General features: G+C 31.2%; 1 protein-coding gene across 2 annotated transcripts; it reads right to left on the bottom strand.

The window, feature by feature from the left end:
- Nucleotides 1-222: 222 nt before the first annotated feature.
- On the bottom strand, nt 223-26,521 carry LOC127719213 (GPI ethanolamine phosphate transferase 2-like). Of its 2 annotated transcripts, XM_052225230.1 has the most exons (12): nt 24,367-26,521; nt 21,401-21,610; nt 20,730-20,915; nt 19,903-20,047; nt 17,934-18,140; nt 15,417-15,625; nt 10,834-11,103; nt 8,038-8,564; nt 6,145-6,324; nt 4,985-5,285; nt 3,202-3,401; nt 223-1,091 (listed from the first exon to the last, which is right to left on the bottom strand). In XM_052225230.1, exons 1-12 carry the CDS (start codon nt 24,715-24,717, stop codon nt 884-886), a joined length of 2,994 nt encoding a protein of 997 aa, XP_052081190.1. In that variant the 5' UTR covers nt 24,718-26,521; the 3' UTR covers nt 223-883. The 2 variants fall into 2 exon arrangements, with proteins under 2 accessions (XP_052081190.1, XP_052081191.1); XM_052225231.1 differs by lacking the exon at nt 24,367-26,521 and having other exon boundaries at nt 21,401-24,350.
- Between the last annotated feature and the right edge of the window lie 1,346 nt (nt 26,522-27,867).

The following is a 27,867-nucleotide window of genomic DNA, read 5'->3' on the forward strand; positions in this document are numbered from 1 at the left end:
AATCGAAATAATTCTATCATGCTATGCTCTATGATCATTTTAACATGGGTAGGCATTATATTTGTCAACATTTTACACCTCGCTAACACTCGGTATAAAGATACTGACAAATATAATGCCTACCCATGTGAAATTGAGCAGAGCATGGCATGAAAGAATTATTTCTTGATTAATATTGTTGTCTTTTCTTTTCTTTTCTTTTCTTTTGAAAAAAAGTAGATCTTGTTCATCATTTTTATCTTTCAGGCATAATTTACAAGTGTAGATCAAAAGAAATAGATAAATGATTACATCTATAATTTCTATATACATTTAAAAACATTTAACATTATACATTTGTGTATTCATTAATGAGGTCAAGAATTGTGTATTGGGTTGTGTAGCAAAGTTTTCTGCTTAATCATGTAAGACTGATGTTAATAAGTAATTTGTCAATATGATTGATATTTTAGAGGGTGGGACATTCCAATTAAGGATCCCATGTGTATTATGTAATTCAAGCCAACATGTTGTCTTTTTTGGTAACAAAAGTAGTTCAGTATATAGTCTACAGAAAAAAACCTGCCACAAATATCACTAGTTGAAAGTCTGTAATTAATGAATATAAAGGATTCCTCATTATGCAAATCATACAAGAATTATTGGCACGCAAACTTCGTACACTGTATTGAAACAACAAATAAATAGAATGGTAAAAATGATGGCATATATTTTTCATCTATAAAATTAATAAATGGCATATATTTTTCATCTATAAAATTAATAAATGGCATATATTTTTCATCTATAAAATTAATAAATGGCATATATTTTTCACCTTTAAAATTAATAAATGGCATATATTTTTCACCTTTAAAATTAATAAATGGCATATATTTTTCATCTATAAAATGATATTGCACAATAACAGAATAAAGGATATCACAGACAATACAACTGTTAACATGCCTTCATACAAAAGTTTAGGTGAAAAGACTGTCCATACAAACAGATGATATCTCATAAATGTCACTAATACGGTGTAGACTGATAAAGGAAGTGCTCTGAACAGACATACAACATGGACACATTCCATCAAACTGTTCTTCAACCTGAAAAATTAAAGATTTAGAAGTGACTCTAATAACATTGAAGGTACCAATTTTTCGACAATAAATGTCTCTTCAGTGATGATCATGGCCAAATAATTTGGAAGCTAAAGCTAACTATAAAATGAAGAGCTTATAAACCAAAAAGGACAAAAAGTTATAGCCAAAGCCGGGCAAGGAATCAGAGCTTTGCATGAGGAAGATATATTCCTTAATATAAGATAATTTCCAAAATTTTGTAACATCTAACATTAGATTCATAATCAAAGTACTGAAGTACTGAACATCGGATGACCGCAAGTTCTGGTTGATAGTCACAGGAACTTGTCTCAGAAAAAATAAAATATATCTATACCTGAAAGTTAGGTTAAGGTACATAGATTTTTTTTCTGAGACAAGTTCCTGTGTGGATGAAGAAGAAATGACAGAGAATTCAACCTCACCGTAATAATTATTATATTGTAGTGATATAATCATGGGACAATCATTTATTATCAGTATAATCTGGTTTGTTGCTATATATTATATTAATATTTGTACAACAGTTATATATACAGCAGATCATCTTAATAACTCTACCGGCAAATTTTCATCCATTTATACCATCATTCTATTCTACTATTCTAATGATAGTGCAGTGCAAGTACATGCAAGTACATGGTGGCCTACTAATGAATATGTATTGGTGAAATTAATATATAACAAGCGATAAGAGATATTCATCCACAAACACAATTTTTCAGTACGTGTGTATAAATATTAAGGATTTTTTTACTTATATATATATATTTCTCACGACAAAACATTTTCATATTATTTATTTATGTTCTTAAAAAATATTTTCATGAGTATTTATTGAAGAAATGAATTTATAACAAGCGATAAGGAATGTTATTTTGCAAAAAAAATACATTCGGTTATCAGTCAAAAACGCAAGTCACGTGGGTAGAAATATCTGTGTCAACATAACACCAAAATGCCCTCAAGGTTATCCGCTGTAAAAATGACTATGATTTTAATTTAGTATTATTTGAGTTTTTTTTTATATTGAAGCACTTATCTGCACAACATTTTTTATTAAGAGCTCCACAGGGTAAACTATGATTAAACCTGCACTGCAAATAAAAACAGTTTGGAAGTTAATAACATTTTGAAAGGGTAAAATGACCTGATTTCTGCTTTACCTGTACCATCTAAGGTATACAAAATGACACAGGATACTTTTTATCAAACTACTGTTGGATGTACCAAGTAGTTACCAAATAAAATAATATAAATCGTTCATCATTATAATGTTGGCCAAGATCATACCAGACATAAGTATTAGGAACCTAAATATAAATCCATAGCATAACTAGAGGCTCTAAAGAAACTGTGTCACTCTCTTTGATCTATGTGAATTTTCACCAATTGAAACTAAAATGTAATTCACAACTAATACCTCTGTTTTTGTTGATACATGTATTGTATTGCTGATCATTTTTTCTGTTTTAAGTTTCTCTCTTTCTCTTATCATGATAAAATGGGTAAAAATCATCATTCAAGGGCAAAAACCTTTATAAGAAAAGGACTTATAATTTCTGCTTTGTTGACCTATTTGTAGATCTTGTCTGAGTGATCATTTTTGCAGTTAAATAGTTTCTCTTTAACTTAAATCATTTTTGCTCAACACATAAAAAAGGGTAAAAATCTTCTTCTAAGGGCAATAGCTCCTATGATCTAATTGTCATCTGACAATATTGACTTAATAACATTTGACCTATGGAATTAGACTTATTACCGGGTTTGTATTAACATGAGCAACACGACGGCTACCACATGTGGAGCAGGATCTGCTTACTTTTCCGGAGCACCTGAGATCACCCCCAGTTTTTCGGGGGGTTCGTGTTGCTCAGTCTTTGGTTTTCTATGTTGTGTTTTGTGTACTATTGTTTGTCTGTTTGTCTTTTTCTTTTTTAGCCATGGCGTTGTCAGTTTATTTTCTACTTATGAAGTTGAATGTCCCTTTGGTATCTTTTGCCCCTCTTTTGTAGATCTTGTCTTATCCAAAACCCATACCATATAGTCAGCCAAAACGTTCAATTGTTTAGAAAATCCTTTAAAACATTTCTACCTTCTAATTGTTGACTTATTGTCTTTGTCTTTAGAATGATGACTTTTCAAATACATAAGTTTTAACAATGACAACATCCAGAAAATAATTCCACCATATGATGACACGGTCAACAAGCATCCCACTATAATAGGTTGGTAATCATGGAGACCAATGTAACCTGCTGACACATCCACCGTAGAAATGCTGTTAGAATTTCCCTACAAATAATTAGAATAAAACAATTTAAAACTATATATTAGTTATTGGTAATACTAGTTGATGTAACATTTAATAGCTAAATTCTTGTTGTTAATTTTATCCTTTTAATCCAGGATAACATCTTACAAAACTTATGCATATTAAATAATATAGTGCTAAGGTGATTGTTAATGAAATCATCATATAAATAGAACAAGAAGCAGCTGCACCAAGAGCGCATGTTAGGCCCTGTTCATATTGAAAATGTTGAAATAATAAAATGGAATGTTTAGAAGGCATTCAATCAAAAGCAAATACAATGGCTTTGTAGAAAAACATGCATGATTGAGGATACCCTAATAGGGGTATAACTATTGCATCAAATATGAGTGTAACAAGTCCCATAACTCTGGAATGACATACCAATAAATTTTAAAAATCAAAAGTGAGTCTTCATTTTATTTGATTAAAACATACTAGAGATATTTTAAAAAATGACTTTTATTTATCTGATGGTCAAAGTCCCATAACTCTGGAATAACATATAGCAGTTTTAAAAAAATTAAATGTTGTGTTATGTTTACCAATTCCAACAATTATGTAAAGTTTCAAGAAAAACCAATCTAAGCAAACTCAAGATATGGTACAACATGTGAAAAATTTAGTTTAATCTGGCAGTTAAAGTCCCATTGAATTTAACAAAAAAAATTAAATAATTGGACAATGTGTCCATGGGACACAGATGATGCCCCCGCTTGCATATAATGTTATAAAGGGGCATAACTTGAGAACGGTAAAAGTGACACCACCCAAATTGGATCTGTGTTTTGTGGTAATAAGCATTGTGTATAAGTTTCATAACATTTGGTTGAGGCAAACTATTTAGTTAGTGAACAGAAACGAAAATTTCAACAATTTTTCCATATATAAAGGGACATAACTCCAAAACAGTAAAAGTGAAGCCACCCACATTCGAACTTGATCTGTGTTTTGTGGTGATAAGCATGGTGTATAAGTTTCATAATATTTGGTTAAGGTAGACTAAAATCAGAGAACGAAAACTAATTTTGGGATGGCAGACGGACGGACAAGGGTAACACTTAATGCCCCCTCCGGTGACAGCGGGGCCAAATAAAAAAGAAATCTTCCTTTTATCAATTCTAACAATATTGTAAAGCTTTGAGGAAATCAATCCAGGCATACTGCAGTTAATATGCAATATGTGAAAAAATGCCTTAAATCTTAACAGTTCAAGTTCCTTAACTCTTGAATGACAAAGCCAAAAATATTCAAAATCGAAAGTGAGTTTTCTTCTGTCAATCCTAATGTTGTGTTTAAATGAAATGAGAATCGGTTAAAGCAAATTTGATATTATTTAAAGTGTTGACAGACAGGCGGATAATGGTATACCCTAATACATCCCGTCTATGACAAGCAAATAAAAACCAGTTTGCCATCAGCAGACATACTGGTAGTTTTATTTAAATATCATGTGACTTACTTGATACTGTTAATAATCTCTTATCGTTTTAATAAGTGTGATATTGGTAATGCAACCCATTCTGGGGTAATGATATTTTACACTATAGTAAATGAAATTTACCTGATAAAAAAATGTTCCTTGGCCCATCCAGAGAAAATATAAAGTCCAGTCAGATATAGAATTTTTGTTTAAAGTTGGCCAGATATACAACTCTATCAAAAGATCTTGTACAACCATCATGGCAACCAATATAATGTTATGAGGTCTAGACAAAACCAGCAGTAATAAAATAAATGCTGTATGTACTTCAGAAGAAATTTTATAATATTTTTCTTTGTCTTGTTGAAATTTTTTCCACACCGATACTAAAATGTACAACAGTAAAGATATGTACACTATCTGTGCTTCTAAACATCCATTTCTGTAAAAAATAAAAGTAACATCATATTAAATAATATTTCCATCATCTGCTTTGGTACATGTCTACATAAAGATATTAAAGTGACATGGTATAAACATATAATGCCGAAAATTATTCATTCACAACTTTTAAAGTTTTGCTGCTCCAGACATCATAATTTAGTTTCTACCCATAATTTAGTTAAGATAGACAGATTGCAAAATTAAGTGGTTTCTATGAAAATATTAACTAGACAATGCAACAAGCTAATAGTTTGAAAAAAATTGTTAGTTTAACAAATATGAAATAATTAGACAAAAACTGTGACAAAGCTATTTGTCATATGAACAATATTATCTAATGGCTGTCGTGCATAATGTTCATTGGATTTTAATTCAAGAAACTGATATCTACATATTTACGTTACCACAAACATTGATACCCACAAAGTACTTTCACATTATGCTTCTTTTAATGATGAGGTTATTGCAAGATCAAAAACAGTTAGTTTATGATCCATGATGTCATGATAAATGTAGTTGTTATGTCATTGAAAAAGACATTACTTGAGTTTTGTGAAAAATTTATTATTTACAATTAATTTATCTATTTGCAAATAATGGCTTGTCTAACATCAATTTTATTAAAGTTTGTTATGCATTCCTGATACAGAATCCTTTTAGTTTGCACCAACATTATATTTAACCATTCTCAATACCTAAATATTAAAAGTCTAAAATGCTCTGAAATTCTTGCATTTTGAAGTTTGAAAATATAACTTAAACTATCTCTAGTGGATGAGTATTGTAATCAACAGGATTGTGTGGTAGAACTCATATCTATAAATTACTAATGACTTAAGATAGATCAAATAACTTACTTATCGGACGGAGATAAAATCTGAACTAGGGATCCATTGGCAGATTTGTGAAGATAGACACACACTAGTCCTATACTATAGATAAACTGTTGTACAATACTCATCCACATCATTTTACACAGGAACACTACTAATATGGACACAGCCACTATAACTGACAACAAATATACATTCTCTGGTCTGTAATAAAGATACATTACATATATAATTAACTAAAATAAATATACTGATCAGAATAAAAGAAATTGTAAAATTGTATAATATTCATATAAAATAAAAGAAGAATGTGTATGAGGACATGAATGCCCCCGCTCAAGCTTTGCAATTTTCCACATTTAAGAGGGGCATAACTCTAGAACAGTAAGTGACTTGCTTCCCAAATTCAAACTTTGTCTGCAAGTTTTCGTTCTTAGCATTGTGTATGAGTTTCATAAAATTTGGAAAACCAAAGTTAGAGTGCGGAAACGAAAATGGGATGGACGGAAAAAAGACAGACAGAAGGACAGATGGTCAAGGGTAACACTTAATGCCCGTTGCCTACAGCGGGAGCATAAAAATGCATGTCAAAAGTACCTTGTTTGATAATATAAATCAATATTACAGGGGGTTAATGAAAATTCTATCAGAAAACTTCCAAAGCAGGGATAATGTATACAGTGTTCCAGCTTGAATCTTGGGGTAGAAGGGTGCTAGTTAACAGAAACAGCACTTCAGCGCAATCATTCAAATTATTTAGGGCACTGATTGTTTACTATAAAAATTCAGCTATGCAAGAAGCAATATGCCCATTGTATGCCTTTTGAAATTGTTGCAAGAATGAAATGGAATATTGTATTGTAGTGGATATCCTTAGGCTTAGGCGTATAAAATTTTCTTTAAAAATGGTTAAAGCCCCATAACTTTATAAAAGCGAAACCAAAAATTTTCAAATTCAAAAGAAGATTTTTTTCAGCAATTCCTGCAACAATGTCAAGTTTGAAGTAAATTGATCCAAGCAAATTTGAGCTTGGGCACCACACGTGAAAAATTGCTTTTTAAAATATGATGGTTAAAGTCCCATAACTCTGGAATAAAAAATCAGAAAATTATCAAAATCAAATGAGAGCTTTTTTCATTAATCCAAACAATAATTTGTGTCTTTTTTGTTGTTAGGGATGTATAAATACCCTGCTATGTCCAGTCTGTGTTTTTGTTAGATGTTTTCTGCTTTGTATTGATCTGATAAGTTAAGCCCTTTTCAACTGATTTTAATAGTTTATTCTTGTTTTGCTGTAACACCACTGTACCAGGAATGGGGAGGGTGAGCGCTCACGCACGTTTATCCCTGCCATATTCTTTATGTGCCTGTCCTAAGTCAGGAGCCTGTTGTTCAGTGGTTTTCGTTGGTTCATGTCTGTCATATTTGTTTTTTGTAAAGTGTTTTATTATAAGTTAGGCCGTTAGTTTTCTCAATTGAATTATTTCATATTTTTCATGTCGGGGCCTTAAATAACCAACTATAGGGTATGGGTTTTTCTCATTGTTGAAGGCTGTGAGGTTGTCTATAATTGCTTACATCCAATTCATTTGAACTTTGGTGGATAGTTGTCTCATTGGCAATCATATCACATCTCCTTATTTTTATAATAATATGAAGTTGGAAGTAAATTGATGCAAGCTTTCTTTGGTAAGGGAACAACATGTTAACAATTGCATTCATTCTGATGCTTTTAGACAATCTTAAAATAATGCTGTCAGAATTTAAATTGAAAGTTTATCAGTCTGACAATAATCCTGTCACGTTTTTTCAATCTTTAAAATGAAGCAAAATTGTCTGAATTTATAGATATGACCAAGCTTGGTGATATGAATTTGTAACAGAGACATATTTTAATATAAAAATAATAATACGACCTGATCAACCAATCACCAATGTCAGGATTGTTCAGCCATTTATTTCCAGTCTGGTTCCAACTTCTCATCAGACGACACAAACACAAGACCACTATCACCATGGCAATATTTCTCCTTGATGGAATGGGATCTTTCCTTGATATACATACTTGCTTTTCGTTGATACAACTGTTTTTATTATGGTATATTTTGGAATGGAGCAGCTGGATTTCTCTAAAATCTCTCTCCACATTATTATCATTATTCAGCAACTGGTATTCTTTCAATGAATCTCTTTTTAGGTCATATTTAACAGGTTCAGTTTCATATTGACTGCTCTCTTTTTGAGAAGTGTTTAAATTTTTGTCATGTTTTGACTGAAAAATCTGTTCAAACATATTTTTAATAATCAGAATATGAATGGTTACTATGAAAAAATACCATGTTTGATGTTCCTCTTCTACAAAACTGCTAGATAATAAACTTAAGGTGTGTATAACTGTACCAGTCTTTAACAATATAGATATACTTCCTCCTCTGCAAATTGCCTGAAACAAACATTGGAATATTGATTTTGCTAACTGTGTTTTTATCTAATCAAATACAATATATATATTTCTGTATTAGGTACTAACTAAATGCGATGTGTGTTTTAACAGGATTTTTGGTTTGTTTGTATTCCATATATATCTATTTTGTCAAATCATTAAACACTGAATTTTTAATCATAAAACATTTATTTACTCTTTTGAGTTTTCATTTATAAATGAAAATTATTTGCAGTGTGAATATACTTCACCTAATCTGAAATAAAAAAAAAAAATGTGTCATCAAATTTCACTAAAAATTCTTTAAATTCTGTATTTTTTATAAATTAAAATAATAATAAGATGTTGTATGATTGTCAATGAAACAACTATCCACACGAGACCAAAGGACATGGATGCAAGCAACTATACGTCACTGCAGCCTTCAACAATGAGCAAAACAGTAAGTTATAAGAAGTACAAGCATGACAAAATGTGAATAAATTCAAACAAGAAAAGCCAGAGCCTGATTTATACAAAAAAAAACATGCAAACAATTAAAAAGCTGATACTGGCAACTGATGCTCCCAGAACTGCACATTTATTTAGAGAAAACATGTTTTTCAAGAGTTTAAAATACTAGTATGCTTTGAGGGACAAATAAACATGTACTAGTATTGCTAATTTTCACCCTGTACATATGTGTTAACATTCATAGTGGGATACCTTCCCCAATACAACTTTAAAAAACAAAATTCTTGTTTCAGAAACAGTGACCTTTAACCTGTTGACCCCATAATCAAAATATATATTTTTGGAAGGGTATACTTTATCAATATGTTTAAAAGTATTTTTTCATTTTTAGATATTATTAACTGAAATATTCTGGTGATGGTTGTATTTTCTTTACTAGGAGACATTTATATGTTGACAAAAGAGCTTCATAAATTAAAATAAATGGGGAATGTGTCCATGGGACACAGATGATGCCCCCGCTTGCATATAACGTTAAAAAGGTACATAACTCAAGAACTGTAAACGTGACGCTACCTTAATTTGTACTTGATCTGAGTTTTGTGGTAATAAGCATTGTGTATACGTTTCATAACATTTAATTGAGGCAAACTTAAGTGAGTGAAAAGAAACGAAAAATTCAGCAATTTTTCCATTTGTAAAGGGGCATAACTCTAGACAGGTAAAAGTGACGCCACCAAAATTCGATCTTGATCTGTGTTTTGTGGTAATTAGCATTGTGCATAAGTTTCATAATATTTGGTTGAGGCAAACTAAAGTTAGAGAACGGAAATGAAAAATTCAGCAATTTTTCCATTTGTAAATGGGCATAACTCTAAGACGGTAACAGTGATGCACCAAAATTCAAACTTGATCTGTGTTTTGTGGTAATAACTATTGTGTATAAGTTTCATAACATTTGGTTGAGGCAAACTAAAGTTAGAGAATGGAAATGAAAAATTCAGCAATTTTTCCATTTGTAAAGAGGCATAACTCTAGAAAGGTAAAAGTGACGCCACCAAAATTCAAACGTGATCTGTGTTTTGTGGTAATAAGCATTGTGTATAAGTTTCATAACATTTGGTTGAGGTTAACTAAAGTTAGAGAACGGAAACCAATTTTGGGACATACATACGGACGTACAGACGGACAAGGGTAAAACTTAATGCCCCCTCCGCCACGGCGGGGGCATAAAAAATTCATACAACTACTAGATATTTTAGGATATCAGCAGCAATGTTATATGTTTAAGTCTACAGTAATATGTAAATTTTACCACAATACCTAATTAATTATAATTTATCCACATTTGATAAATAAATTTAAAAGAAGAGTAATAGATTGTGTACAAAATTATCAATCCCATGGTTCAGAACACGTTTAAATCATTAATGCTTGAAGAATTTGAGAAAAGTTCATAAAAGTTAGGTTGAAAGTGTTCAGTATACAGGTGTTTAATTAAGTTCACTTGATTTTAATTTGTATGAAAAATGTTGTATTTGTCACTTTAAAATATGAAAGTCTTCATTACATTTGTAAAATGCTTATTAAGGTCAAGGAACAGTAAATTGGCAATGTCACAGATTTTGGTAAAATTTTGCATACAACTTTGGCTTGTTAAACTGTAACTGTTATTCAAAATAATGCATTTATCTCTGTTATTTTCTGATATATCACTAATTGAATTCTTTCAAAATAGGTGAACATTTGTATAGAAAGCACATAAAATTGGCAAAAAAACATTCTTAAATTTGTCTTAATACTTGTCTTTTAATACCTTAAAAGTTGAAAATAAGGTGATAAGTACAGAGCCACCAACAATTGAGTATATAACACAGGTCATCATCACAGCAAATATTCCCAGCATGCTTAGCTGAATTCCTCTTGATGCGACCGTTGAATCACAAAGTAGGTCACTATGAATCCAATCACTTGTACAAACTGTCATGTGACCAAATGTACCAATGAGCAATACAATAAGGAACGCCTGCCATGAAAACCATTCTTGTCTGTTGTGTCTGTCCATGGAGACTAATGTAAATAAAATCTGTAAAAAATGTTTAAACAAGAGTACTGAAATGCTGAAATGTCTCGCCTGCTTTACTTATAACTCAAAACTATAATTTTTTTCGATAGTTCAGAAGATAAGGCCAAAAATATATTATATGTCTGCTTCCAGTCTCTAGTCTCTATTAAAAATAGGGTAAGTCTGTTGGGATTCTTTTTTTTTGCATGTTGACAAAATCTGGAAAACAACATGTTTTTCACTTAGTCTGATTCCGATTTACACAAACACTCTGTAATTTGTGCAATTTGTAATATTCAATGTTCTGTCAACCTTATTACAAATTTGACTAAATAATTCAATGGAAATAGGATTCGTAGTCTACTCAAACAAAACAAAACTCTATTTCTAGAATAATTTTTAGAAAGGCAATAAAACCATTTTTAGCATTTTCTCTGTCTTGTCTTCTTACTGTGACCAGGCAGGAACATATATATTGACATTATTGATATATTAGAAGGACAACAAATGGTATTTCTATCTACCGGTAAAGACTATTTAGTCAAAACTAATTCAAACTGAACCAGAGCTAATATAGAATGAAATTTGTGACAAAAGATTTTTGTCATATGAGCTAGTAAGAATGAGGGGGGTAGGAGGGATCCTGATCCCAAAATCCCGGGCTTAAAAACATGGAATCCCGAAGTCCCGAATTTAAAAAAATTTAAAACCCGACGTCCCGATATTCGAAAAAAGAATTCCCGGATCCCGAAAGGATCAATCCTGAAATCCTGAGCTTAAAAACACCCGATCCCGGAGTCCCGATAAAGGTCCAATATATCAATATAATATGATCATCTCCTGTCACACCTTTTATATATATTTAAAACTCCTTACTTGGGGGCACTTTGGTGTGCACTTAAATTTACTTTTTTGTCATAATTTAAATGATAATAAGTAACTTTCAATAACATATATACTATATGTCTGAACAAGTTTTTTAAATGTAGATAATTTAAATACATTAAAAATTCAATTTTGCATGTATAACTCCATCTTTCAAAACTACTTGTTTATTTTTATAGACTGGTATAAGTTATAAAACATTGAAATTTATGATGATTATTTTCCTTATAAAATGAACAAGTTTGACTAAGATTAACATCAAAATGATATGCTTTGCTTCATGGTATGATAATTTGATAAAAAAATTCTTACTGGAACCAACATCAAGAACACATTAATTTCTGAATATGGTTTATATACAACTAATTATAATGTTCTCCAGCTGAGCCTACCAATATGCAAGGTAATTTATACACTGTCCAACAGTGCCCTTACAATCTGGGTTATTGTGCTAAAGTGCCCTTTCAGACGACTAGCACCCTTCTGCCCTGAGATTCAAGCTGGAACACTGGACATTAATTGCCATTTCCCCCTTTTTCAAAAATTATTATCCTAAATGAGCTTGAAATGTAAAGTGTGTGTTTTTACAATTTGATAGAATCATGTGCAAAACAGTGTAGGCGAGACCATTGATTGGCGCGCTAAAATATCCCATTGACTGGGTCAGATTAGGTGAACGTTCGTCTGTAACGCCCACAACTCACGACGTATTTATTATAAACATTTAAACTGTGGGGTTGCCAAAGGGTTTCAGTATATATACGAACTACAGTGCACAGTATATTATATACATATTTTATTTGCGATCATAAAATGTACGAAGTAGTCCATTACTATGTAAATTGGGTCGATTAAAAAAAAAGCTGAAAATGTTTCTGTTGCCAAGGGTTTTTCACAAGTATAGTAGTTAGCAGAAAAGTTCACCAAACTATACATTTTACCTATTCAAAAACGTAAATGCAAATTCCACAAGGCTTGATCCAAATAGCCTTTTTATTGTCTAATAACTTGCAAATACGAAAAAGACAGGACAGAAGTATATTTTGTCTATATGTTTTGTGTACGCACACTTTTTAAAGTTGATCATGCATTCGTTCTAAAATAAAATTTTGACCAGATAAAAGTTAAAAGATGACATAATTGGACATGCAACCGCAATTGTTAAATCGCTTTGACGTCCGAAAAAAAAGATAATAATCAACACATGCATTGTAACTTTTAAAGCCAGTTAAATCCTTTTTTTTTTTTTTTTGTTGAAAGAACGTGCGATGTCATAAAAATTGATTATCAAAACATAACGAAAACACAAGTAAAGAACATTTACACTGAAATGCAGTCAAGTTTAGCGATTGATAATTCATTGATAACATTCTGGCGTATCACAACCAAACAACTTGTAACGTCTCACTTCATTGGCCGAAAGATTTAAATACAACAACCATTGTTGTGTGCACGTGAATTGACACAGGTGACCGACAATGGAATGTACTACGTTACTACGAACGTAAAAAACAATGATTTTTGGTCGAAATAATTAAATAAGTATTTTGTGAATTTCAAATAGTGGGGTCGAAATATTATACTAATAATTTGTGTTAAGTAATATTCTTTATGCATGCAGCACTTGTACCGCACTATGAAAAATATAAGGATAAAATAAAATACATGTGCCGCTTTTATACGGATGAATGTATGAACCACTTTAATTTCTTTCATATTGACGCTAGGTTATTATCCTGACAATGTCGTAGTTACTTATAATAAGGATCTCATAATACTGGTCCATTTCAAATTTATGATGGGTTGCACATTCCTCTTTTATTGTTTTCATGCTATAAAACGAAAATAAAGAAGCTAAGCGTTTGGTCATTCAGAAATGGAGTCACCTTTTATCAATACATTTACTGAATAACCACACTGTTTAAAACTGATTGTTTTCTATGCAACTATTTAAATATTTACAATATATAATTTTCAACCGAGGATAGCAAAACAGTTAATTATAAATTAAGAAAGTAAATCGCTGGAGTAAATAAAGTACATTTCCTTCCACTGTGCCATGGTTTGCCATCTCCATTTTTTCTCTAAACAAAGCATGGCTGGTTACATGTTCTGAATTTACTTAGAATTTCGGGATTTTTTTTTCAAAATCAAGTAAACTAAATCAGAAAAAAAATCACTTATGAAAGAATATGAATAATGAACATGACAGTTTATAACACAAACCCATTTACTATAAAAATCGAGCAATATCTTTAGTATGTAATTTGGTTATTTTTGTAGTTAAGTACGGTTTCATTTCAAGTACAACGTTAATTCATCAAGTCCATTGAATAAAAGATAAGGCCAACTTGACAAAAAAAAGGCAGGATGACGATTTATGTAAAAAATCAGGATAAACGAATAAATATAGTCAGGACCTAACAGACTGAAAAATAGAAAGACAGGACAGAGATAATAACTAAAAAAAATGCAGGACAAAATGTTTCATCCAAGTCCTTCACCCCCAATCAAAATAAAATGGTAGCTCCCTTAATCCAGGACCAATTGAGAGGAGACAGTTGAATTAAATATTTCGACGTGACTGTTAAGATTAAAGTTTAAAATTTTACATGCACATGTATAAAAGCTAGAATTGCCATGCGATAATCAAGAACACAATCATGTTCGGGAATACGACGATGGAAGTTTTTAACGACCTTGATCGGCTACGTGAATACTGATCAGTCCATTCAGCTTTATAGTACGCGTGTTCTATTTTTGCAGGTGTGAGGTCGAAGGTTTGAATTGACCAATGAAAACGATCGTTCCTTAACGAGTTAATCTAATAAAGTTTGTTTGACTGATTATGTTGCACGACCTTTCGCTAAGCTTGACCGCAGTTCAGTGTAAGTATTCAATATAAATCAAAACACAAAGGTTATTCCTGATTATTTTTTCGAATTATTTTATTTAGGCGTTGAGACCCTTTGGTGACCTCACAGTTTAAATGTCTATAATAAATAAGTCGTGAGTTTTGGGCGTTACAGACGAACGTTCACCTAATCTGACCCAGTCAATGGGATATTTTTGCGCGCCAATCAATGGTCTCGGCTACACTGTTATGCACATGATTCTATTTTGTAATAAAATTTAGTGAACAGTAAAACGACTATTTTTTGCAAGAAATATTTCTTTTTGACAGCATCCATAGTTAGAATGTTCATAATCACTTTTCATATTAAAATCCTATAGTCTAATCACATAAGAGTCTCAGTGATGTTTAAAAATTGCAGCTAATTTCTCACATGGAATAGGAATATTATGGAATTGTAAATAAGTAATAATTACAGGCTCCTGACTTGGGACAGGCACATACAGAATGTGGCTGGGTTAAACAAGTTTGAAGGCGCCAACCATCATGTATTATTTAGTAAACAAATCAATCTACAGTATATGTACATCCTTACCAACCAGAGCATAACAATAGAAACCACCAATCCATAAAGGTCATACTGCGTAATCGATGATGACACTTTTGATGACATCAGTCTTATAGAATCTTCAAACTGTTTCCTCAATGATAATCCTTGTTCTAGACTCACAGCTATTGACATGTTGCTGTTAATCCATGTTAAAAATGATTTGTGTGTTCTGGTATACAACAGATAACCTTTATCTGAAATATTTCACAAGTGAAACCTTTAAACATATTTTTGTGAAAGACCCCTGTTACACTTAATGTTTATAATCAGATGGTCAAAATTAGCTTGAAATCGTAATCAATTTAAGAGTAGCAGAACATTCTAAATTGTAGCCATACTTGTAAATTTAAAAAAAAGTTCAAACAAAATTAAATCTCAAAGTATGGATCAAGGATTTGTTTAGTGGTAGATCTAACTATACAAATCCTTGTATGGATCTAGAAAATTTAAATATTATGAATCTGACACCTCAGTCATAAATCTCCAACAGAGCAAGAGTTTACTAGTAAACAACAGAAAACAATCATCATGCATTTTTTTTTTTGCAAAAAACAGATACTGAACTTTTTTTTAACCTTTTTGTCCATGAAAGCTACAGAGAGATGATTTCTGCACAAAAAGCAAAGAGACAATGTTTACATTTGTGATGGGGTTTAGTTGGATATTATTCAAGGAGGGTCATAATTAAGTTTTAATCTGCATCATCCAAAGAATATTCAACATGACAGTATTTTCATCAAAATGTTTTTAGAACAAAGTGTTATTTCTACACTAAATTGAATCTTCACTTTTTTTCACACATTTGTTTAGACAAACTGTTTTATTGATTTTAATACTATTTCAGAAACTGTCAAAATGTGTGTATAAAAAATTATGATTACTGTAATAACTAAAATTCTTTATCAGTGTTAGACAATTATCAGACAGATAAACTTGACATTTGCCAATTTACAGGTAATTAAACTACTTTTATTACAAGTAAACAGGTGACAAGTGTGCCTGAATTTTCATGTCAGCAGGTGTGATTGTTAGAACCTTGAGGGCATACACAAAGGTAGATAAACATTTGAATCTAAGACTTAAAATCCCCCCTCCTACCCCCCCCCCCCCCCCCCCCCAATATTTCCAAAGATGTTACCAGTTCATTAGTAACATGCATTCAATTCAAAATGCATTTCAATTACTATACATTTTATATATGTTAAACGCTACAAGTATTATACATTGTTTTATGTTTATAAACAGTTCAAAGACTACATATTATTCATGGACCCCTAACTGACTATATACAACTAGTTTTATTGCATAGACACTGAGCAACAAAGGCAATATTTTTTTTCTTTTCCAAAAGTGAATACTGCTATAATGAGTCCATTGCAAGCATAAAGAGACGAAACAATTGCCTCTTCAATTCATTCTTCTGATATGTACCCTACTTTTTCAAACATATCTGAAAGTCTTTGCAAACAGGAATCAAGCTTGACAAATTCCCATCAAATTCAGAATCAAACAAAGTATACTTGGTCTATTGTAGCTAAAAAACCATCAGTCACATAAATTTTTTTTGCAAAATTAAGAAAACAAAATTCTACTGAGGAATTCAAAGAGACAAACCATATAAAAATACAGACCCTGTTATTCCCTATAAATGAAACAAGAATTCTCAAAATATAAACCATCTTTTAATTTGTACAAATGAATATAGAATTACAAATTCTGAAGAATTTGTCGACTAGAACAAAAGTAAAGAAACTGAAAACCAAAGTGTCCTTCTCCAGACAACAACAACAGCACAACAATTTCTATCTTGGTACAATAGCTCAAGTGGGGTCATACAATTGATTGATTGATTGGTGTTTAACGCCACTTTCAGCACTATTGGCTATTTCGTGGCAGTCAGTTTTTAATGGTGGAGGAAGCTGGAGTGCTAAGAGAGAACCACAGACCTTAGGTAGGAAAACTGAATTACAACAAGTACATTATATTGAATATAAACTAATAGTCAATGATAAAACTACCAAGTTAAAAAGTAACAAAGTATAAAAAAGCACAAATCAATAAAAATTTGACAAAGACTCATTATCTTTGTTAGTCTTTGTCAAGGGGTACAGTAAATATCGAATGAAACAACTTAACAGAACTTTAAAATTTAAATATTAAGCATGTTGAAGCCATCATTTTACATTACAAAAATTATTTCATTATGTATATGTTATGTTTTTTAGTGTAGTTTAAGTAAACTATTAAAAAAAGACTGCTTGTTTGCTTGTTCAATTGCATTTGTTTGTATAATTGTATTTTAAGACATTTCCATATTTTATATCCATTCAACTAGTTTTACGGATGTTAGGTTTCATTGCTGGAGAAGTGCCCTGAGTAAACAAGCAATATAAGAAAAAACTGTTTCCTTTTCAGATTTTTGTACAAGATTTAAATAAACATTTCATGTCAATTCTAAGTGAAAAATTGTCCCACTTTCCCTAATGTTTGTTTTTACTATACCTAATTCATAGTCTGCAACATTATGTTGTAAAACTTCTGATACCTGGAGACCATTGACCATCAATGCTACAAGCTTCTGCTGTATATTATAACCAGTAAATACATCTGTTACTACAGTTCCCAGATTATTCTTTGGTATAGGTGTTCCTAACAGTAGGGACAATGTTGGTGCTAAATCAATTTGTTCAATTTCACGATCAGGAATATCTGTAAAAAATATAATCATTTTAGTACTCAAATCAAATTAAGTTTCTGGCCCTGTCGATATAAATCAAGAGTTAATATTGCTTTTCAGACAGGGCCAATACGAAAAAAAAGCTGTATTTGCCCATGGGCTAATACAGGACGTTCACTTCCGTTTCAATTTTCTTACGCCTCACTTAACTTTAGACGTATCGTTATGCATAAAAAACATCAGGACGTTCACTTCCGGTTTCAATTTTCTTACGCCTTACTTAACTTTAGACGTATCGTTATGCATAAAAAACATTTGTATTATATTTTTTGAACTAAAATCCTAAAATAAAAAGTTTAAATGATGTTCAGTGTTTTGTAGCGTCTTGAAGTCTTGAAACGAAAATATTTCACAGCCTTTTCGAGTACGACTTTTGATTATTGACACTGTTTCATTTCCGTTGATCAATCATCAAAACGCAGACGATCCAAGAGTAAGAATAGTTAAACTGTCTGATTTATTCTTCCCAGCTACTTTATATTTGCTAGATAAAATGAATAGTAATAGCATAATATTAAGTACTTGGACAAGAAATCAGAAATTACATCTGACAATGTTGACAAAAAATCCATGGATGTGAATGCGAAAAGACAAGTTCAGGTATGAAATGCTGTATCTTCTTCCAGTAAGTTTCTAAGTTTATTCTAATTAAAAGAATTAAAATCATTTAATAAAAGTGTTATGAACTGGCTGTTTCTGTATTGGCCCTGTTATAGATTCTCGATCAGCTGTATTGCCAATTTGGCACTCGACTCTTCGAGTCTCGGGTCCAATACAGCTAACCTCGAATCTATAACAGGGCCAATACAGAAACAGCCAGTTAATAATACTATATTACAAGACATCATACATTTTATATTTATTATACTTCACGTTTAAATGCCATATTTTGATTGTCTAATACGAGGGTGTTAATTTACTCTATTACCCTTCAGTGAGACGCTTGATCAAGTGTGCGCTTTAATAAATACAACTCTATCCTATGGCAAATACTCTAGTACCCTTCATGGAGACGCTTGATCAAGTGTGCGCTTTATTAAATACGGATGGTTGTTATGTACAAGACGTCATAGTTTATTACTTTGAATTTGAAATTTGAACGACAGTAATAACAAAACATTCAGTATAATAAAATTAAATAACACATACCTGAGAGGGTGATAGAGCAGATTGTTACCCCTCGAAAAGACATTGTCAACCTTGGCTTCGCCTCAGTTGACAATGTTTTCTCGGGGTAACAATCTGCTCTATCACCCTCTCAACTATGTCTTATTTATATAATATCACATTTGAGTTGTATGCACCATCCTTTCAGACTCCAGATTTACTTTGTTTTTCAGTGTAGAAATTTAAAATAAGATTTTATTCATATAGAATCCTTTAAGATGAACTAATCAATAAGTAAAGTGAACATGTTTATTTGCCTGTTCAAAGCCAGAAGCCTTTTGCAGTCATTGAGATGTATAGTGTTTATTACAGATCTTTAGTAGGCACTGTTATATTAATTCACAACATGTTTTGATAAGGAAAACTGATGCTTGACAATGAGTATGGAAAATCTGTATTTTTTTAAAGTCTTTATGTTAATCCTGAAGTTTTTTCTAAGCTTTACAGTGTTGTTGTTGCATTGCTGTCTTGTTGTCACATATTTTTTTATTCTTCTTTTATTCCCATTAAATACAAATCAATCATTTGTTGAAAGTAGATAATTATCAATTCGCCTGCTATTAATACCTCTCTTTTTCTTCTGTGGACTTAATACTCCTGTTCTAAGGAATATAACTGGTACCTTTATCTCACTCTCAGTAGCTCCTCCATGTCCACCCTGGTCACTCATACCATGATCACCACAAACAATGACTAAACTGGGTACATCCTTCTGGGAAAGAAATATTGCCTACCATTTTATTCTAATACTAGTATTTTATTTAATGTTTGAACAAATTCAATTACTGAATAAATTTTAATTGTTTTTTTGATGACAAATTCTTGTAAAAAATATTGTGGTTCCTGAGAAAAGCGTGATAAAAATATATGTTTTCTTTCATCATATTGAAAAATCAAAGTATCTGCAAAGAGGAAGTTGGTATCTGACAACAAAAAGTGCTCACATATTACGATTCATCACTGTCAAGCTGCAATGCTGACCAAATATGAAGTCATTATGTTTAGTTTTTTTTGAGAAGAGTATGATAGAAATACTTATTAGACGAACAGACTAAGGAACTATATAATTCAATATAATCTCCTAGAATGGGGGTATAAAAATATGAGATCAACTATTAAGATTTCAGGAAATGTTGCATACAGTATCAAAATTTAAAATGCGAGTTTTTATTGTTTCCAAACCTATCCTTTTCCACTACTGTAATAATCAAACATATACTAGTAGAATGTTTCTGAATTAACAGTTATCTCAAGAGAAATATTTATTGTAATCTGCAGAAAACCAGTACATGTGTTCATATAAAAAAAATAAAAACCTTTTGTAATCTTCTCTCTCTATTGTTTCAAATGATAGTACAATAGATTGATTGACTTTTATGATATATAAACAATACCTTACTCAATTCCTGATAAATGTTTCTAATAATATCATCCATTTCTTTTAGTTTTGGACCTATGAGTGGACTGAAAGGACCAGCTATGTGTCCTATGTGGTCAAGTCCAAGATAGTGTAATACCATCACCTCAAAATCAAGTTCAGAGAGCTCTTTTTCAAGGTGACGTGTCACATTATTATCAACCTGTAATCATGCAAATGAGTTATATTTAGTTCACATAAATCATACAATATAAAGTCAAGAATCAAGTATACTGTAAGCCATATCTTTTTTGCCCATATACACTTAGTAGGCATATAAGCTTTTGTTAAATTTTTTCATAACTATACATTTCATTTAAAATATATATCAATTAATAGGTTTTTTTTCAACAAATTTGCATACAGATTCCCAAAAAACTTAACACCAACCCCCCTCCCCCTAAGCTATACTTTTTTTTATGTTCATCGATGTTTCTTTCCTATATATTTTCTTTCAATATCATATTTTGTATTAGTTAATTCATTTGATTTACATAGAAAGTTCACAAGGTAATTTCAGTTGTTTTCTGTGTTTTATTCATGCTGATTTTAAACTTCACAACTGCTAAATTGTGACAGGGATAACTTACTATGGAGAATATTGAAACATAATTGTAGTAAATAAAACTAAATAATGATTAATCAAACCTCTGTATAGTCAGTTACAAAGAATGAAGTTGTCCCTTCATATCTGACAAAATGGTCAGGAAATAGATTAAGCCATGTGTCATCTCCATAAAATACCATCCTTTTCCCATGATGCTTCATTTGTGTCATGACATTGTCCTCTGTCAAGGATGAAGAACCAAAGTTCATAACTACATCTACAAACCCTGGGATGCTGCCAGTTGTCAATGCCTACAAAGCAGTTCAACACATATACTATTATATGTAATCACATAAACCTTTGATGCTAAGTGGCATTCTGTAACTTTTTATTTGGAAGGAGATGTTAACGGATTCAGTTTCCCTACCCCTAAATTTATCAAAAACATGGCATAACATGTACAATATATTTGTTTCCAGAAAAAAAATTGTGCTACTTAAGTCCTCTAAGGAAATAATAGTTTTAATTAGCTTGCTGTTGAAGACCTTTTGTAAACTGTGACTATGCAAAACAACAAAAAAAGATATTTCAATTAAGAATATTTTCAAAAATATTAATTGAATATTATCTCATGCTCAACTATTCCAAGTTCTTTTCTATAATAAGACATTATTAACCAGTTTAGTGCATTATCAATTTATGTATATATGAAACAGCCCCTTTATTAATAAAAGCAAAACTAGTCCATTACAGACTAACAGGGCATTAATACAGGGCCATTATGAATAAACAGGGCCATTATGAAAAAACAGGACCATTATGAATAATCAGGGCTATGAAGGATTTTCAGTTGTTATAAATTCAAATACATTTCTAGGGAAAAGAAACATCAAGAAATTGAAAGTTTCCAAGAATCATGACTTATCTTATTTGACCCAGTTGTCAATTTATAATACATTCCATGATGTGTATTAATTTATTTAATTTTGAGTTTTAAAAAAACAGAATGAAACCTTGTACTTTGTATGCCATAAATTGCTTTGAATAGGACAACAATAAAACTATATTATTTACATTTACATGTTATTCCATCACATAGGGCCTCGGTGGCCGAGTGGTCTAAGTAGTTACTACTGTAATCACTAGCCAGTCAACACTGAGGTTGTGAGTTCGAACCCTGCTTGTGCGGCTGCACTCGATTCCAATCTTAATTGACTAGGATTGTCAGTTTTCCTATCGAAGGTCGGTGGTTTTCTCCTGGCACTATGGCTTCCACCACCAATAAAAACTGGCCGCCACGAAATAGCCAAAAAGCGGTGCTTAAAAGTGGCGTTAAAACACCAAAAATCAATCAAAATCAAACAATATTCCATCACATCACTTTAAAATTTCTTTTTAATATTGCATTTGGCATAATTATATATATACAATTTCACCACAAAAAAAAATGATTTGGTTTGGTTAAATATTACACATCGACGGTTTGGTTAATAAAAGTGTTAAAGAAATGGGTGTTTTCAAAATGACCCTGTTATTTGTCCTTGGTCAGTAATAATGGCCTCTGAGGCTGTAATGACATTGCCTCATGCCATTATGGGTATACTCAACCACTAAAACAGACCTTGGACATATAACAGGGCCATTATAAAAACACCCATTAATTAATACTATAATAATCATAAGAGAGCAATGTTATAATATATCAAATATCAGATGTCTTAAAGAGAGTGAGCTTAATATTGTTAGCTCATTACTATAATTTTGTAATTTTGTATATTATATTTATCAATAGACATGATAGACACACTTCCTATTCATTTCCATCTGAGATATGGTCCATAGGTAAACCAGTTTAGAGATTAATTACTTGTTAGCAACGAGTCAGGATAAGCTACCTTGTATATCTGTTGATTTAAACAGAACTATTTATTAGTGTAAATGCTGGAAGTACAAAAATGTGACTACACATGTACATATAATAGTATTCATTATAAATATAAAGATTTTTTCCAACAAGCTTGTGATATGATATCTATAGCTATCATGATTATACTATTTCATGAATTAATTTAAAATAGATTTGACAAATAGCTGATGCATTTATTTCATCTTAAATTCTCGACCTCATCATATATCAAGAAGCTGAAAATAGTTACCTATCCCAGCTATGCTCATTCCTGCCACTCAGAAATTGATATATATATATATATATATATTTTTCAAATCTCATATTTACCCTTTGTTGCTTTGTTGTCCAACCAGCACTATCAGATTATGATTCAAGAAATGAATTTAAAAAAAAAATAGAAGTAAGATTTTGAATGCCAAAGGGAAATAAACTCTCTTTATAAATGTACTTAATTTGAGGACAGATTTTAATACAAAATTTGAAAGAAAATTTCACTTTTGGGGGAATAAAGATATCACAAAGTTAATCTTGGTTCAATTCCCTTCAAAGTCTGACTACCAGGATTTATGATAAAGAGAATATCCAGTCCTCTTTAGAGATTTTTTAATAGAAAGGAAAGGATATGGTGTATGTATTCATCCATGACACAAAATCCATATGTGCACAGCAAAAAACACAAAAAGCAATGGAACAGCGCTTTTATTGTTGTTCATCATTTGAATATTTTGGCATTACTAAATTTAATGCAAAGAGGAGGTGTGATTTTAGGATCCTTTTTTTCCCTACAAAATTTATTAAAAGGCTATTTTTCTGGTCAATCAGGGTAAATAATATCATTTAACTATCAACTCTAACTGTGATGTAATAACACAAGCATAGTGACATCGTAAATGTATCATCTATGCAGATATTTAAAAACTTAATTTGGTTTACCTGTACCAAGTGTACTGTAGCAAATTGGACAAGTTTACATAATTTTACCCATATATGACAATAAAGTCAATATATAACTGACATGACTGAGCTAGGAAAACAAATTTTAGGGACAGTAAACTTGACAAGCGAAATTACAATATATATACAAGTATCTGTTAAATTGACCTAAGAAAAGATTGTGAAAGAGTATAAATGCTCAGTATAAATGATGTCCAGACACACCTTTATTCTTGGTAATGTTACAGTTGGAGGTTTAACTATGGCCACAAATGAATTCATTCCAGCTAGTTCTTTTCTACTTTGAAGAAATGGCATTTGATTACCTCCGGCAAAATCAACTCTTAGTGCATCAATTAACACAATAACTACTTTTTCATATAGCATTTCTGAAAACATTTGTTCATACACATTTGATATTGGATGCAAAATATCATTTGTATGCAACTTTTGAAAAACATTTTCGTGTGAAGATATGTCGTTCAATATTTTCTTCGGGGATATGAAACTTCTAAGAAAAACAGAATATGCTAGCAACGTGGAAAATATAATAATGGTAATAATGAAAATGTTCATATTTTCTACATGGGCGCAGACATCTTGTTTGAATTTTTAGAGTTACTTCCCTTGTTCCAGAAGTGATACAAAGGCCTCAAATCCTCAGTGTACATTAGTCCCAGTGTAATGTCAAATTCAATAGTCAAATTCTAATTAAAAAAAGTCTTAAAAGTATCATAATAAACAACTAATATTGGCGAATATTCTATGAAATTTTGATAAGAAATGAATTCATAATATTGTCAAGTTTTCTAATTTATTTCTACAGAGACATATGATATGTCTCTGATTTCTATTTGTAATGATTTAATCTGGGACTAATACATTTATGACATTTATATATTAGTCCAAGATTTGATATAAAGTCACAGTACCCAAATTGCACCCATTTAGCAAAAATAGCAGCGGAAATCTTACAAGTTTTCTTGGAGACTTAAACTGAATTTGTATTTTTATGATTTGACATTATTTACGTCTTTCAACATAGCTAAATATATATCTAAATATACACAAAACTTTCACAGTAAATATTAAAAGATGAAGTCTTCACTGGAAAAGTAAAATTTACAGAAACGTGTGAAACTTGATGAGCAATTAAAATATGTTACAGGCATCCGTTTCTTAAAAAAATGAATAGAAAGCATGGACTATTGTCAAATTGTTCTAAATATTTGGAGAAATAAAACAGAATATCAGTTATTCGATTTTTACGGATGTGAAATTATTATCAACAAATCCAACCGTAAACAAATTTCTTTCCCGTTAATGGTTAGAGAGACATTTATATAGTGAACGACAATAAACCTGACAAGCACAACAATTTGGTCACTCTGGACATCCCGCCCAGCATTTAAACCATGCTAAAAGCGGTCTCCGTTTGACTCTGTTGGATGATGGAAGTATTATACTTCCATGGTTGGATGTATAAATACGCAACCGCGTCAAATTGGTATCTGTACGCTACTATAAAGTATTGAGATCTTCAACCACCCTCCTTTGCTTCAACTCAGCATCAAAATCATAAACCTGAGCTTCTCTGGAAGAAGCTGTTTAAATGTCATACGTTGATTTAAATCACTCATCGAATATTCATAACAAGTGTTTGGGTTTCATGATTTGAAGAACTCCGCAATTTTTATACGTGTGCATGCAAAACTAATGTCTTGGTAGAGGGGTCTAAATACAGCACAATCAACATTTTCCAAAAGACCAAAAAAGTGAAAAAGTATATTTTAACAAAACGCATTTGACTAGCAGGTCGAACAACGGATGTTCTTAAACCCTGCTGACTGCCATAGGGATTGCCAAATAAACGGATCACCAGATGTAACAAAATGGATCTTAATTATAAATTTAATACCAAACAGAAAACAATAAACTTGCGGAAAAGATGGTATACCGCAAACATGAGGTGCAAAATTTTGTACACCATATCCGGATTTCGACAATTAATGTCTCTTCAGTGATGTTAGGAATCGAAACGGTATTTGGAAGGCCAGTTAATTTACCTCAATTTAGGATTGATTCTTGAATTTTGAAGAGTCGAAATAGGATGAACGGATTATATAAACCCGAAGGCAAATATAATACATCAAGCCCAAACGAAAAAATATAAACAAGTCTAAATTGAAAACAACGTTCAAACCTATGATTGCGTTGGATAAAAACCGCAATTTTTATACGTGTGCATGCAAAACAAATTTCTTGGTAGGGGGGTCTAAATACAGCACAAACAACATTTTCAAAAGACCAAAAAAGTGAAAAAGTATATTTTAACAAAACGCATTTGATTAGCAGGTCGAACAACTGATGTTCTTAAATATATACTGATTCGTCTCAAATTTAGCCCAACAATGTTAGATCTTCAAATTTGCGTTAAAGATCCACTAGTAACATTGTTGGGCTAAATTTGAGACAAATTATATACTAGTATATATTATGGTGCTAGTCCTGTATAACCACGTGTTATCCGATGGAGAATGTCTGTCATAAAGGAAGGTGGTAAAGGGTTATTTTCGTGCAATATGTTTTGCCATTTTTATTTCACGTGCAGCCGTGAAAAAGGTTCGTTATTCACCGTGTTTCGTGAAATCGGTAAAAAGATCAACGTGCAAGAAATTTTTAATTGTTCGTTCATCGTGAAATGGCAATTTTAATTCGCGTTCTTTCGTGCAGATACCCCCCCCCCCCCTTTACGCCCCTCATAAAGTTGTCACATGTTTATAGACGTGTATAATATATAATATAAATTATTATTATTAATTATTTTTATTTAAAGCATATATTTGAACTCTCTGCTGTAATTAGTCATATAACCTATGTCGTGTTTAACACATATTTAGAATTGTGCAAGCGTCTTTTGACTTTTTTATTGAATAAATTTCAAGATTGTTATAGTTTAATTTAAGTAGACTGATATATGATTCATTCAACATCACTATCATATTTACTGATGAAGGATATCTGTTATCCGAAATATTTATAAATAATTACATTTATAGTTCCTTTTTTGTTATTGGTGTTGTTGTGTACACTTTTTAGGCGTTTATATATATATATATATATATATATATATATATATATATATATATATAAACAAGTCTAAATTGAAAACAACGTTCAAATATATATATATATATAAAAGTCTAAATTGAAAACAACGTTCAAACCTATGATTGCGTTGGATAAAATCCGCAATTTTTATACGTGTGCATGTAAAACAAATTTCTTGGTTGAGGGGTCTAATTAAAGCACAAACAACAATTTCCAAAAGACCAAAAAAAGTGAAAAAGTCTATTTTAACAAAACGAATTTGACTAACAGGTCGAACAACTGATGTTCTTAAACCCTGCTGACTGCCAATGGCGATTGCCAAATAAATTGATCACCAGATCTAACAATCTAATTAAAATATAGATCTCGGATTTCGTTATACTACGTTATACTACATACGAAGATCTAACAACTACCCGTATAAGGTTTCACTTCTGAAGGATTTTGCATGTGACTTTTTCAACCAATCAGAATTCTAGTTATCCAATCTGAACAGCGCACGCGGAACATATTTACTTGAATGAGGTTCATTGAAAGGTCCCGAGGGTATCCAAAAATTAAAAAAATGGGACTGAAAATTTATCGCTTCGATTGTTAATCTTTTGGAAATAGTTT

The sequence above is a fragment of the Mytilus californianus genome, unplaced genomic scaffold (assembly GCF_021869535.1).
Source record: "Mytilus californianus isolate M0D057914Y unplaced genomic scaffold, xbMytCali1.0.p SCAF_104, whole genome shotgun sequence".
Classification (NCBI taxonomy): Eukaryota; Metazoa; Mollusca; class Bivalvia; order Mytilida; family Mytilidae; genus Mytilus; species Mytilus californianus.

What these genes read in the sequence shown, in the direction of transcription:
- LOC127719213 (XM_052225230.1), bottom strand. Translation starts at nt 24,717, where the DNA reads ATGAACATTTTCATTATTACCATTATTATATTTTCCACGTTGCTAGCA. An exon ending in TTGTAACTGACTATACAGAG is followed by an intron (nt 20,916 to 21,400) that starts GTTTGATTAATC and finishes GCATGATTACAG; the next exon opens with GTTGATAATAATGTGACACG. An exon ending in ATTTTATCTCCGTCCGATAA is followed by an intron (nt 5,286 to 6,144) that starts GTAAGTTATTTG and finishes TATTTTTTACAG; the next exon opens with AAATGGATGTTTAGAAGCAC.